This window comes from Myiozetetes cayanensis, unplaced genomic scaffold (genome assembly GCF_022539395.1).
Source record: "Myiozetetes cayanensis isolate MyiCay16 unplaced genomic scaffold, myiCay2020 scf1, whole genome shotgun sequence".
Lineage (NCBI taxonomy): Eukaryota > Metazoa > Chordata > Aves > Passeriformes > Tyrannidae > Myiozetetes > Myiozetetes cayanensis.
This window is the reverse complement of record NW_026086604.1, coordinates 25,752,415-25,768,294: the sequence shown is the minus strand read 5'-3', so window position 1 is coordinate 25,768,294 and position 15,880 is coordinate 25,752,415. Positions and strand designations below refer to the sequence as shown.

General features: G+C 38.9%; 1 protein-coding gene across 1 annotated transcript; it reads left to right on the top strand.

Annotated features, from left to right (window-relative positions):
• Positions 1 to 688: 688 nt before the first annotated feature.
• Positions 689 to 15,661, top strand: LOC126644321 (carbonic anhydrase 3-like). Its single transcript, XM_050323513.1, has 7 exons — positions 689 to 834; positions 1,756 to 1,953; positions 8,248 to 8,366; positions 9,170 to 9,262; positions 10,153 to 10,218; positions 11,073 to 11,228; positions 14,073 to 15,661. The coding sequence occupies exons 1-7, from the start codon at positions 789 to 791 to the stop codon at positions 14,190 to 14,192; spliced, it is 798 nt and encodes a 265-aa protein (XP_050179470.1). The 5' UTR covers positions 689 to 788; the 3' UTR covers positions 14,193 to 15,661.
• Positions 15,662 to 15,880: the final 219 nt, after the last annotated feature.

Sequence of the window (15,880 nt, the reverse complement as noted above, 5' to 3'; positions counted from 1 at the left end):
GAAGGTGTTGGACTCATCCCCTCACCCCACACGCAGTGGGAAACACAGAAATACAGAATATGCCGAGTTGGAAGGGACTCACAAGGCTCATCGAGTCCAAACCTTAGTCCTGCACAGGACCATCCCCAAGAGTGACACCATGTGCCTGAGAGCATCATCGAAACGCTTCTGCAGCTCTGTCAGGCTCGGCGCTGTGACCACTTCCCTGGGGAGCCCGTTCCAGTACCACGTCCCCAACACGATCTCCTTCGGAGGGACTCCAGCCTTTCCGAACCTGAAGAGGTCTTACAGCAATCAGGCTTTATACAAACAGCCATGAAAAGCCCGGCCAGCCTTGTGTGACCTGTGCATTTAAGCTAAGCTTCCTGGTTCATGTGCATATCTGTATGCACAGATATCTTACTACAACTTGAAAACTATTCCTATGCTGCCTGTGCGTAGTGCAGCACACTCATGCTTTTCAATATTCCCATTTCCTCGGCGCCGGGGCCCCTTTCCCCGCGCCGGGCATTCCCAGCACTGTCCCGGGCCGCTCCTTGCCCGCCGCCCCTGCCGCCAGCGCAGCTGAGGAGCCGGGCCGGGCCGGGCCGGGCTCGGGCGGCGGGCGGGCGGTGCGAGGCCCGCGGCTCTCTCCGCCCCCGGACCGCGGGGCCCTCCGGCCCTGCCGGCCCGCCGGCGGCGGGGAAGGGCATGGAGTTGGCGGGAGTCTATAAAAAGCCGCCGTGAGACGAGGCCGCCGTCCTGCCGGAGCCGCCGGGAGAGGCGGGGGCGCGGCGCCGCCCGGCACGATGATCAACCCCAACTACTACCCCTGGGGCTACGACAGCGACAACGGTGAGCGCGGCCCCGCCGCGGGTCTGGGAGCACAGCCCAAGAAAAGCGGGGTCCTCGCGTCCCGAGGGAGCATGAGGGGGGATACGGGCTCCAGGCGGGCCCGGGGCTTTGCAGGTGGCATGGCCGTGACCGGATGGTTGTCGCTCGCAGGTGTGGAAGAGGCGATGCTGGTGGCAGGAGAGGTCGATGGCAGGGGGTCTCTTAAGTTAAATAAAGTCATTTTTCCTACTGTTAATGTAACTTAAAATTTGACATTACAAATGTCAAATTTAAGCTAGCCTTAAATTGGGAGCGCAGTGAAGCCACGGTCCCTCCTGCCTGCAGAGACTGGGGACATGAGTGGCCTCTTGTTCCTGAACTTTGCTGCAGGAAGAAACAGCTCAGCCTCGGACAGGCATATTCCACATGAACTTACTGGTGAAACCATGATGATAATTTTTTATAATTATATATATATATATTATAATTTATAATTTAAATCCATGTTTCAAATTCCTGGCTTGTTCAGGAATTAGTGGTCTTTTCTCACTCCAGATGGATACATGGTGCCGCATTTGAGTAATTTTGTGTATGTCCCAACATATTTCTAGTCACTGCTGGACTTGGAGTATACACCTCTAGTTTCCTTCCTTGGTGTATTGTCAGTCTACTATTAAGTCTTGAGGTTGCTATGAGAGTTTTAGGTTCAGTTGAATGACTTGCACTATCCGGTATTCCAGCTAGAATAATTGGATTGCATTTTATACAGTGAAACTCTTGACAGGACATGAATAATAATAACCAGGCAATTAGTAACCTACTTATTAATGCACTGAATTGATGTTCTGTACCAAAGCAAAGCAAAGCGTTTATTGTAACACAAGTATAATTTATACCTAGCTAGAAAAGGTTTTCATGATATTTCTCTGTACTTTTTTCTAGGACCAGATCAGTGGCACAAAAATTACCCGACTGCCAAAGGACGCCATCAGTCACCAATTGAAATCAATAATAAAGAGGTTCATTATGATAGTTCCCTACTACCATGGTTTGCTAGTTATGATCCTGGTGCTGCTAAGACCATCCTCAATAATGGGAAAACCTGCAGAGTTATGTTTGATGATTCATTCGATAGATCAGGTCAGTTTTGTTTGCATTTCTGACTGTCATTATACATCAGTGACTATTTCTCAATTTGCATGGAAGAACCTGCTCTAAATGCTCAGGCTATCAGAAGGTCTCTTTGTACTGCCAGTGTGATGTGCAGGTTTCTGTGACTCCAGTGCCCTACACTACTGCTGGGAAAGGCCTGGGACTGCTTTTAAAGTCCGTAGGTAAAATCCTAGGGAAGGGAGAGAGCTGCAAAGAAACGTGGTGCAGGATGAATTAAGGTGTGAGGTAAATTTCTGAGCTTGCAAAAAGCCATTGCAGTTGTGTTGCTTTCCAGGAGCTAGGAGTCCAGGCTTTATCTGCGAAAGCTGGATTCCATTTAAGCTGTTTGAGATGCCCAGCAGAACATCTTAAGTTACAATACTTAAAAACTCTATCCACGTAATTTCTGATAAATGAAGTAATGAACCAGATATTGCCACAAAGTCACGGTATTTAAGCAGTTAAAACTCTTTGGCATTCATGAGATTTTGTCTTAATGGAGATTATAGGGCAGAGAAATTTCAGTGTTTCAGGTCTAATGTCCAAAATCTTTTATCCACTTGTATCTATGACAACATACCATGTACAGACTTACTTCTTAACTGCATTAAAAGTGCCACTTTCTATTACAATATAATTAGGATTGACAGCTATAATTACTGGGAGGAATTTTACAAATAGATTGTTTCATGTTAAGTATATGTGGACACGGATTTAATTTCATGGATTTTAATAAATGACTTGGGTTTCATGAAAACTGAGGATAAAAATGTATGTAAACTGGGCTAGTTAATATACTACCAAAAGTCACAAAAAATTACTATACCGTCAAGAGATTGGTTACTTTTCTAGCAAAGTGGGAATTTTTAATGTTATTTGAAGAAAAATATTATTCATGTCAGATAAAATGATACATAAAGAGGTGTAGCTGTGGCATAGGAGAACACCTCCACGACTATTGCTTACCATTTTTTACCATCTGTTGTATTTGTTAGAACAGCATCAGATATATCAGTGGTTGCATCTTCTGCATAAATGCCAAAGGATTTTGAAAGGGAGGGAGTATCCAGGCACAATCATCTACTACATGGAAGCAGCACTCACCAGAAAGAGCAGAAAGTTTTGGGATGTTCTGAATATTTTTTCAGATGAACTGCTCAGTAACTGTTGTGTTTTGATCTCAGAAGTAAAAAGTGACTCACTGCAAAAAAAGTAGGTGTATTTCTCAACTCTTTAAAGTCCGGAAACATTCAGTGTTTGCTGTTACGTCTCCTTTGTTATACCATTGCCTTTGGAGACTGTGGGTGGTGTTCCTTCTCTAATATAATGCTAATTGCAGGACAAATTCCGCTGTGCATACTCCTACTGACTTGAGCATGTTTTAAGTTTTTTAGGGTATGTACAGTGGCTTATTTTTTATGTAAAAGAACCACCAGCTGCATAATACATACATATGGAATAGCAATCATAGAGGAATAAAATTTCTATGCCTTTGGAACAAAGACATTCTATGTCTGTATATGTATCTACCACTCTGTCTATCTGAATTATGTCTGAGTTAACCAGAAAACAAAGGGCTTCATTTATTTTCCTAACTTCTTCAGTTAGAGTGGTCATACTCACATCAGCACTTCCATTTAGATTTTCGTTAATGTAGATAAAATAGATTGCCGAATAAATTACAAGGACCAGTGATAAAATTAATTACTTTGGATGTCTCCAAGTTTTACATCCATTGTGTCTTTTCTGCCAAGAACACTTGGAATATTCACAATCGGAACAGTCCCTTAAATTATTAGAGAGTCTGCCATCCAATGTAATTCAGGTATTAGGTTAAATAAGGTCTTATTGCTGTTATCTTTGGAGTTAGTCTAGTGGAAGGAATTTGAGAATTTATTTCTAGCTATTTATAAAGCCTGTTGAAGGCTTTGCTGACAGATAATTACTTTAGAAGTGGTGTCATGCCTCTGCTGCCTGTCTATACAAGTTAGTAGATTGTTGTGGTCTCAGTTTCCTGTCTTACCAGACCTACACAGAAGAAGGGCCTTATACACTGTAAAGTTATTGCAGGTGGAGGCTGGAGTCTCAAAATCCAGGAAAGAACTGGGAACTGAAATGAAACCTCCTGCATGACTAGGCCCAGTAAAACACATACCAGAACCTGGATACTTTGGCATCCTACCACTTGTATGTTTTTTGGCCCAAATGGCAACTCAGATACTCTCTAAGATTCAGCAGTGACCAGGTTTTGGTTTGAATTAGGGCTACAATCTTATTGCCACTAGCAGAGTCCATTTTTTTCTAAAATTCCAAAAATATTCATGTCAGAGAAGTGTCCTGAAAGCATCTAACTGCTGGGACCAGTGGTGCTGAGTGAGATATATAGCTTGTAACTTCCTTACAAATAATGACTCTGTGGCTTTCCTTGTAATGCCTTGGTTAGGTGGTTATATCAAGGTGTTTGATCATTGAGAAGTAGTAAAGATTCATAATTCTGGTAATGGGGACCAGACAGAGCAACTGGGGAGGGCTACACTAAGGCTATATCAAATGGATGCCCTCCTTTATCTTCTCCCTTCGTTGGTTTTGTTAGCATTTTTTATGGAAGTTCATCAACCAACAAATTTCCAAAACTGAAAAAGATGTGTTACAAGGTAGGTGAGAGTGGGAGGCAGGCTGACAGATTTCTGTCTGACACTTCTCTTTCCCAGTCTTTCCCTGTAGGAGCAAATAGTTCAAATAGAAACAAAAGTAATTCTTCTGCATACCTATTCAGTGCTTACTTAAAAAAAAATTCAGTGAGAACTGAAATTTCAGTTCCAAAAGCTTTTAGGAAGTGCCTTTTATCCTGCAGTTAGCCAGACTGTTTCAGTACAGAGATCCTCTTATGAGCAGAGGCTTTTTTTAGACATTTAAGATACAGCACTGACATGAAAAAGCTGTGGTTTCTGTACTGCACTGTTAGATTCTGTTATAAAGCAGCATAACAAAGGTAATGTGTCTTTTCCATTGTCATACAGTAATACATTACTAATTTAATTTCACTGTGGTTTACCAGTTCATTTTATGGATTTGGCAGGATGCAAGATCATAACTCTTGTGAGAACAGTTATTTCTTTTCATGTTTATAAACGCAACTCATCTTATGAGTCTGTTTTGTTCTCCTTGCATTCTTCCACCTGAATTTCACAGTATGCCTTCACAGCAAACAGGGAAGGCATTTGTGTAGGCCTAAATTTGCCAGTTTTTCTAGTGAGGACACGTGACAATTGATGCAAGTGCAGATTAACAACCAGACCCCTATGGAAGCTGCTCAGCAAATGGATGCATTTATTTCAAACCCCTCTTGTCACATTTCTTTCTCTTGTCAGTGACACTAAGCTAGCTAAGGTTAAGTGACTGAGTGCCATCTCCACTCGAACTGCATCACACCTTAATTTTGCTGTGTGTACACAGAATGAGAGACAAGGTTTTTATTGCCTTAGTTACATCCTTCTGTGCAACACTTGCCTAGTGATTACACTGAGAGTGAAAAAAACCCATTGTTTTATTAGCTTCTGTCTCATGCTGCTCAGCTTGTGACAGATCAAATAAAAAAGTGAGCTTTTTTCTGCAGTAGATGTCCATGTGTGTGTTCATGTAGGATTGCTCTGTGATAGACCGTTCTTCCATGTGGATGGGGCAGGGAACAGAATTTGAGCAAGACTGTCCTGACATTTCTGTCTGGTATTGGGCGCTGATGGAGGGTGATGTGGAAACTCATATAGTCAGTGAGTCACTGAGCAATGGGATGAGAGTTTGCAATAATAAGGCATCAAAAAGGAGTGGATACTTTTCTCCCTTGTCTTCCTGGGCTGGTTTGTATATTCCTGTACCTGACCCATGTTACGTTAATGACATTAAGTTTAAGGGAGTTACATTTTGGTAACTCTGCTGTGGCCATCCTGTTATTTCCTGTACAGCAGAACCAGGAACAGAAATGCCATGTTTCCAATATTCAGAAGTAAGTCCAACCATTCAGCTAACTATGTGAAAAGGTTTACACAGTATTTCAGAAGACTTAAGAAAAGCTGGCTGCCTGTCTATCAGGGATCGAGTCTGCAGGCTCCTTTTTTAAAGCTCTTGCTTTTATTTTGTACAGTGGCATAGGTAGAAGCTCAGAGTGAGTCATGGGCCTTCTGGAAACCCATCTTTTTTTAAGTGTTTTGTGATAGGAAAACAGCTATTACACCCTTAAAACTGTGAGTCTCAGATATTTAAAGTAAACATTTCCTGTGTAATATTGTTAGAATAAGTCCCTGTTACATATAAATATTATATATTAATACTACTGAAAAACAATGTGAAGATACCACTGCTTCTTTATAAACTTTTATTTCATATTCTTTTTCTGTTATATGATTGTGTATTTATTTGTGTGGTATTGAAAACAAAAGCCCAGGAGGATAAAGATACCTTTAGGATTTAGGCTCCAGGAATGTTTCAAAAAAATAAAGATTTCTTTTACTGTTTTTGAGCTATGTAGACATAGTTTGAGGTTTTTTATATTTTAGATATTGGAGAACTTCATTCTTGTAATTGCTGTGTTTTCTTTTTTTAAAATGTAGTGAAATTTCATTTACGTGCATTGTCATTTCATATATTTATATGTTTAATACTACACACTTGCAATTAAAAGAAACACCTTTTTGTGCTTCTGGAGATGTTGGTTGCATCATTCTGTCTGCTTAAATTGTGCTAGGTAAAAGTTACTGTCTATTTATAGATGAGTGAAGCTGGAATGTGTTGGCACAAGGTGATGCAGAGCTTCACCTAACGCCCAATCAAAAATGTCTGCGGATGGCCCATCAGTGGAAATAGTGACATGTTTTTACCTTAAAGAGGATTCTTTGGTCTTACAGATCTATTTTAATGGAGAATTGATGGTCTTGTCAGCTACTGCTGTTACCATGTCTGCGTCGGCCACAGTTCTGAATGTCTGTGGGAAGAAGTAAAAGGAATTTCTTGAGAATAACAGCTTGCTGTGCTCTTAGTACTTTATTTCTTGACATGATAATGGATTTAATTCCTTTCCAGATTGAAGGATATTTTTCTCTGGCATATAAAGACCTGTTCTTGACTACTGCTGAATGTTTTATAGGAATGCTGTGACGTCCATCCTCAAAAAAAAAGTGATTGAGAATTGAATGTTTTTTAGTTTTGGATGTATGTAAAGAATTTCTTCCATTTTTATTGATCATTTCAAATACACCACCTTCATTTACAATATTATTTTAAAATGGTAAGATTATTTAGGATACTGGGTATCATTCATCACTGAATTCGTCACAGGCTGAACTTTTCTTTAGAAAAATAGCCTGCGTTCTCAGTGATTGCTTTTCTGGCTCATTCACTGTTTTCCTTCTCCTCTTCTATAGCCGGAGGGAACAGCCATTATAGCAGAAGCAGCATCAGTAATTTCATAGCTTTTTAAAGAAATAAGTTGTAGCCTGCAGTAAGTCACACAATTTTGTAGTGTTTTGGGGAAATTTGTTTATCATTTAACACTTCAGTAGTTGATCTCAATTACGGTTATGTTTGTGTGCTTTCATATGGGTAGATACTAGACTGAATTCAGGGAGAGATTAAGACATCTAAATTTAGGTGTCTTATTTTGGGATTTTAAAAGTTGGTGGGTTGTATCTCCAAACTGCCATTCTAGTCAACAGAGTTGGAGCTACGTTTAATCAGTGGAGACCAGAGAGCAAGTCAGGTCACCATCTGTTGAGTGTCTACCTTAAGGCAAGCAGAATTACTCTAGAGACTTGACTATTATGATTACTTCAGAAATACTACACCCAAACACAGGCATCTTTTGACATCTTTGATAACCTAATCTATTTCACCATGCCTCCAGATACTGCTTTAGAAATGTACAGTTCTTCTACACATCCCAGATCACATCTTTCAGTTCTGTCCAGGTGTTTTTGGAATATCCCAGAAATTACTAGATGCTCATTTATGCAGCTGAATTAAATCAGTGATCTCTAATGACTATAATGGAAGCCTAGACACAGAACATTTTCATCTGCCTTTAAGTGCATAGAGCTGAAGATGGTTGCCTGAACTCCTGCTAAAACTGGTGCAGATTTTCAAGTGGCACTCAGTTCTGTCAGCATCTGTAGATGCATCTGTACAGTAAATATGTAAATATGTGTGTAAATGTTTTAGATGCATATGTATTTCATTTAAAAGAATTGGAAGATACTTGAGTCTGATGCTGTTGCAGATTATCCATTGCAGTGCTGAGAGGTGGGCCACTTCCAGGAGTCTTCAGGCTACGTCAGCTGCACTTCCATTGGGGCTCGTCTGATGACCATGGCTCTGAGCATGTTGTGAATGGAGTGAGGTATGCAGGAGAGGTAAGACTCACCACTTTTTACTTAAAAACAGGCTGTAAAGTAAAGTTTGTCATTATTGTTCAAGTGAGACAAAATTTGCCATTTGTCTGCTTTCCAGGTAGTTCTTTATTTATCTGCACCATTTTATTCTTACTCCCATCAACTCTTAAAAATTTGAATTAGGCTGAAGTAATTCCTGCAGCATAAGAAAAATACTATCTGAAACAAAAGTTTCCACGTTTTCAAAACAATGTGATTTGAAACACTACACAGCAAGACTGAATTATTCAGCAGTGCAAACTTACTAAAACAGTATTCTGGAAGTATAATATCATAGCAGAAGTATAAACTTGCAGTGGCAGCAAGGAGGAAGAACATTACTTTGATTCTCTGCCACTGTAGGATTGTAAGTGAAGATGAGAATTGTGGACTAATAACGTACAGAGCTTATATTCACATGGATTCTTTCTGGAATTGCTGTAATTTGAATGCCCCACGGAAATGAATCATTATCAGTAGATGACGTCTGAATTATGTGTTTACCTGCTTACATTAGCATCTTATTCAGCTTTAAGATGAGATTTCAGTTATATTTTTTCAATTTCTGTATTAAGAAGTTTATTTTAAAGTAAATAGTAGTAGAAATGGTAATATATGACTGATATTACTAATATATGACTTGCTGTCCCTTTTTTCTTTTTCCTTTCTAATCATCGTTCTTTATTGCCTCAAACTTGCTCATTTCTATGATGAACTGCAAATTCAACCTCTGATGGCTTGCTGTTCAATAAGGCTGTTCAATACATGTTTTTCTTTGTTTCAAGCTACACGTGTTACACTGGAATCCCAAATACAGTAATTACCTTGATGCCAGGAGAAGAACTGATGGGGTAGCTGTTTTGGCCATATTTTTGCAAGTAAGTAGAAGCATGTAACCCTTCATTGTTACTGCTACTGTAGAGTTTTCTGTTCTTAGAGAGTTAGAAAAAGCAAGAACCTCTAAATATATATTCTAGCTATCCTACCACACTGAAGGACTTGACTTTTGATAATGTATCCTTTTCAAGTTATAGAGCATGAGTCATGTTATCTCAAATGGCATCCAGTACTACACACACTTGTCCCTGCAGCTATTGTGTGACTATGTGGCTGGTGGAATGGGGACATGTGTCAAAAGTGGCCCTTTGCCCAACAGCAGTCAGCTGTCTTCTATGCTAATCATGGATGGATTTCAAGGACAGATACTTCTTCTAGGCTTTTCATGAACCATCTCCCAAACAAAACTCTCTCACAGACAATACATGTAACTCATCCTTTCTTTAAATCCTTTTGGGGTCACGCAGCCTTAGCTTGAAATATTGCCCATTGCTCTCTCTTGTTTAATTAATATTCACTAGACATAAAAAACCAGATGTCTTTTTTGAGATCAACAGTTGCAAACAATAGATCTGACCGTGAAGTCTCTTTTTAAACTAGAATAAAACTTTTTTCCAAATTCTGTACTTGAGTCCAAAGAGCTGTTTATCTTTGTTAGGCTAAAATTTAACATCAAGAGGAATAACTATATTTCAAAATTACCTGTTATGCTCTATTTCTGTACTGATAGAATTTCTCCCTTTGTATCATAATATTTGTTGGGGTACAGACAAAGTTACAGAGAGAAGACATATCTTACTAAGCTGGTGTGGGCAATAGGTCGAATTAATGTTTTGTAACTTTATAGTAGATGCACATATAGAAAAACAGGAGAAAGAAGAAAGCTTATCAAGAAGAACTCTTTGCTTAGTTTATACCTTCTTCTTAACAGGTAGGGGAAACTCCTAAACCAGAGATGAAGAGAATTCTTGAAGAAATAAATGCTATCAAAACAAAGGTAATGATGTTGGCCTTTTCATTATAGGAAGATTGCTGCAAAGTCTCAAGACAAAAAAAAAATCAATATGCCTGACTTTCTATCTTTCAAATTCTGCTCTGCAACATTGCCAGAATATATTTGTAAATAAAACCATGGGCAACTTTTGCTTAACATGAAGAGTCCTTTCTTCCATTTACATATGAGCCTTTTTGGCTTTAGTGGGCCTTTTAAATTTGGGAAAATGAGACATTTCGCTAAACTTTACTCACCTAAAAACTAGGCATGGAGTCTTATTCCCTCAGTGGTCAGCGCAAAATAAAAGGCATCTTTGGAAATCGGTCTGTTTAATTTTAATACAGGCTGCCTAATGGTCCTCTGGAAATGTCACTCAGTAGACATTTGTGTCTCAGGTAACATTATGCAATAAATCTCACATTTCGTAGGCTGTGGTGCTCATTATTAGCACAAATATGATAAAAGTAGTACCTGTATCACTTTGTTATATGGTGACCTCATCCAATATTCAGTAGTTAGACAGAATTTCTATAAAAAAGGAGACCAGAAGGAAGAGTATTTCTGCACAGAAATGAGTGAAACACAGTGGTACTGGATGCTACTTTACATGAGTTAGCTCAGGTACAACAAGCAGCATCACTGAGTTTTTCGTTGTGTTCTGCTTCTCTGGGCCCATCTGTGAGGGTTGTTCAGTCCACTTATCTTCACACTGCATCATTATTTCTTGTGTAGATCTGTGCTTAGTTTCCTTAGTTCTTACCTTTGAAGTATCTGTTTCTTAAAATAGAGTAAATTTACTAGATCTGTTGATGAGCTTTCTGTTTGGTTTTGTTGTTTTGTTTTGGGTTTTTTTAAAGGGGAAAGAAGTTCCTTTTCCAAACTTCGATCCTTCAATTCTTTTCCCAAAATCTCACGACTACTGGACATATCATGGATCTTTCACTACTCCGCCTTGTGAAGAGTGTGTCACCTGGATTATTCTTAGAGAGCCTATCATAGTCAGTTCAGACCAGGTAAACTTCAAATTGATAATATTTTACCCACTTTTTACTTAAATGTCGTAGCCTGATCTTATTCTTTTGACAAGGAAAATGCTTATTGGGTTTGTGAAAAATTACATGATGAAAAGGACACTGAAATACATCAGACACCACGGTAGGACAAGTCCACAGACATCAGAAGGCTTTATTAAAAACATAAAACATTGGAGATGGTAAGAGATTATAGCAGTTTGGAGGGTGACTGACAGCAACCTCTAATTACTATAGATAAGGTTTCTTGCCTAGGATTCAGCCTATGATTCTACTCATACCACACAAGTGAGTTTTCTCATCTGAGGTTATTCCTCTAGCCAGCAGACTACAATGATACCATAGCACAAATTCCAAGACTCCAGGATAGTAAGCACATGAATATTAATCAAGGGACTGACATATTATGTAGATATAGGTAAACACATAACTTTTCATTTGAGGTTCTCAAGGTGATAATGTGTTTCAGTGCATTGACTGATGTGCATGTATCACCAAAAATAATTTCCATTTTCTAGTACTTCGTATTTATGGGGCTCTTTGTGTTAAATAATACAGCTCATGGGAACCTTAGCTGGCAAGAGATGAAATATGGAAATGTATTCATATAATCTACAACTTAATTTTTTAATTTATTGAATTAATCTGCCTCCTGTTTCCTTGCCCATCTAAAAATTAAAATATGGGGGCTGTTTTGAAGTGGGTCCTTGTGTGAAAAATACAAATATGGTCTGACTGGTTTCCACAAAATGAATCTACTTTGATGTTTATATTACAGAAGATCAACTACAATTTTTCTGGGAAAACTGTAGTACTTACTGAGCATCTCTGATTTCAAATCCATTTTTAAAAGAATAACTAATCACATCATTGATCGAAGCTTCATGAAAAGGCTTTTTGAACACTGCTGTGTTTGGGTCATGGTCTTTTTTAATGCTGTTCTATAGTGAGTGAGTTTTGGGAAACATACAGACTGTTCTTTAACTAGCTCTCCTGTAGAAAAAATGAAGCATTTAAGGTAAAGGTGAAATTATTACATACAGATGGGACATTGGCTCTTATCCTGAGAAAACTGCTTTCCAGGCAGAATTGGCACTGTGTGTGAATTACTGTGTACAAATACAATAGAAAGACTTCCCCTTACTCCAGGGAGCCTGCAGTCTAAATAGTGTATTCATAAGAGGATTGTGTTGCCAATTATTTCTAATCCTAGGAAATGTACTACCATGGCAGCCTCATTAATAGTGATTATTTTAAGTGTGTGTGCATTTGCAGTGGATTGCTTGGATGCTTTTGCAGCCAGATGGTAACTGTATATTAGCCACAAGGGTAAGTGCAGTGGCTGTGAATCAGTACTCTGCAGGAAAAGTCAATTCACCAGAAATCCCTGTGAGATATAGAGTGGGTGGCCTAGCTGCTCAAATTACCTTTAATGAAAGAATAGGAATTTAACTATGGAATAACTCTGTCCAGTTGCAGACTAATTTTTTCATCTTTATGTAGTTGTAACCTGAATACATAGTTTTTTACTGAGTAGAGCAGATCTTCCACAAATAATAATAAACCTCAGCACCCTTCACCAGTAGTGCTTTGTCAGTATTAATAAAACTGATTGATTAACTATTTTCAGCTCTTACTCCTCCCATACAAATTATTCATCATCTGAAATCTGAAATTTGATTTCAGATTAATAATCCATCTGAGGCATATTATAGTGGTTATAAATGTGACCTCATCATTTTCAGGCAGACTGAGGTAGCTGGCTTTTCTGAGCTGTGTAGTGAAGAACAATGTTGAGATGCCTGAGCTAGCTCAGTCCATAAACTGGAACTAGTATAATCACAGTGAACCCAGGTTTTACAACCCAAACCAAAGTTCTGCTTCCATTGGACTTGAAGTCTGTACTGGGAAGAGGTAGCTACATCAGCGTGTTGAAGCTCCTTGTGAACAAAGGTGATGCATGCAATGCTTGGGGCTATGCTTTCAAGTTTACACGTGGAAAATGTGTGCATGCTTTTCGTGGAAAGTGATTTAAACAGGGAAGTGTCAAGTGTCTGAGTCAGAGCTGCTGTGCTTTGGGTCTAATGGTGTGCATAGTAGGGACAACAAATGAACATAATGTATCTGTAAGTGGCATATGTGTTGTGCCCTCAGAAAGGAATAGAGGAAGAGCATTATATAGTTTCGAAGAGTATGGGCTGAATTCCTGTTATGGCATCCCTCAAAAAAACCCCATACCTTGGTTAAAAATAAATGGCCAGGGAGAGTCAAGCTGTAGACCTTGTTTACAAACAATTTGAAACCTTGACTAAGTAATTATCCAGATTTATACATCTGTTATTAATAATAAACTTTGTGTCACTGCAGCAGAATATATCCTCTGCTACAGACCTACCATGAAAATGAACAATTGGTTTATAATTTAGGCTTAAAACCTTGCAATCCTAGAGGTGCTAAGGCAGGGTTAGAGTAGGAGAGGTTTATTAGAGCCCATTTTACTCTATTTGCATTTTCTGAGTACTTCCCACAGTTTCTGTGGCTGTACACAGTCCTGTAGACAGTACATAAATGACACTACTTTTCACAGTCCTGTTCAGTTAAGACCCATTTTTCCATCTTGACTATTTCTAAGAAGATCATTGTGAAGAGAAGAGCATGAGTATAGCTCTTGTGGTGGTGGGGAGGTGAAGACCATCTTCGCAACTTTGGAGGAGACTTTCTACAGAGCTTCTGGGGCTGGACCAGCCTCTTTGGTTTAATTGCTGGGCTGTGGATTTGATCCCAAAGGATTCCCATCAGAACACTTCAATTTTTGCTCTTCTGCAGATGGCGAAGCTTCGCAGCCTATCCAAGAATGCCGAGAATGAACCTGATCACCCCTTGGTTGATAACTGGCGCCCGACTCAGCCTCGGTATTTCAGGATGGTGAGCGCATCATTCCTCTAGGACCTGGCTCATGTTGGGTGGCTCCGAGTGAGACGATCTCTAGAACTAGGAGATGCTTCTGTTTTGTGTCCTTTGTTGCATTTAGACAGAACTCCAGATCTAGGTCTGGAGGCTGAAACTTGAGTTGTGAAATGTGGATTTCACTTTCAGAGGATAACATTTATTTAGGCAAATCCTGTTGTTAAAATGGAAGTAGAGAATCTGTTTGGTTCTTCATAACTGCTTTAACATTAGCTTTTGTTAATAGTACAAAGGAAGAAGGAAGATGCTACTAACAATTACAGAACCATTTCCTATTGCCAACATGTTCCTTGATGTTTGCCTTATTGCATGCCAAAGAGGTTGCAGTTAAGAGAATTGTTTTCACCATTAAAAACTTATTTTTCAACAGTTGTTTTCAGCATTATCCATATCCAGCTCTGAGCTGCACCAGTTAATGTTCAAGGCATTCTTGGAAATAAATGAAAGCACTCTTTTGGTATTTGATACTTACATAAAATATGAAGGGATAGGAAATTGTATACATATCATTGATAAAGAACTAAATTTTTAATTTCTTACAGCAATGGACAGGTGAAACAGATGTCTGTTTTGAAAACTGTATTCAGCAAGTTATATGTAGTAAAAACAATGGAAAGGGGGAAGAGCTGTTTCTGTTTGTGTCCCAGCTGGTTGCTTCTATTAAGAGACTGATTTTCCATTTTAATGTTGTAGCAGTCACAGTGACATGAATTTTGTGAAGTTGGTCCTTGTATCCTGAATATATATTTTCTTCATGTATGCAAGTGGCTTTTCTGTGTAAAAAGGGTGTTAAAATAGGAAGAGTCCTTAATCTTTTTTGTGGGGTTTTTTTGAGACAGATTCTCACTTCACTGCTGTCAGTGAAAGTTGTGCATAAATATCTGAAACCACAATTTGGCTCCTGATCAAAATGCAATTGACCAGGGTGTTCTCGTCTCTTGTTTTGTCATAAACAACAATGAAACAGGATTGTAAGTCTAGACCTGAAATAACACTATTTCTGTGTTAAAAAATCCAACAATAATAAATACGTTTACTTAAGTTTTTTTTTTGTTCTGTGTTATTTTACTATTTAGAAACATGTAAAAAGAACAGGATTTTAAAGAAAGACTTGTCAATGTCCTCTGTAATATACCTTTATGGAAACTGATGATGCGTAGCATCTTTTTCAGATGTTTGTTTGAACTACAAAAGTACTGACTTTACATGACTGCAAGCAAGGAAATAGCATCTTAAATAGCTACATCACTGATATATCCATATCAATTCTTTTAGTGGGATCACCTCTATTCTGACAATGGCTTCTTTGCAACATCATATGAATCAACTTCACAAGTTGATTGTACAGTGGAAGAGCTGAGTCTGTATCTAAAACCATTAAACTGAACGGTCATTTATATTGGGCTCTGGAAATACAAAGCAGATACTGCTCTGGCAGTGGCTGGACTTGGCTGCCATGTTCTAGAGCATGAGGATGTTGCTGATCTTGGTGATGGGAGACAGGTTATATTCCTTGTCTCCAGGTTCCCCTCTGTGAAAGTTTCTGGACTGTGTCCTCACTTTGCTTTCTTCCTTCAAATAGGTAGTGTTTTGGCTTGAAAATTTCATTTCGTTAGTGTTTCCCAACTAATTTCCCAAATGGCTTGCATTGTGCTGTTTGTGTTTGC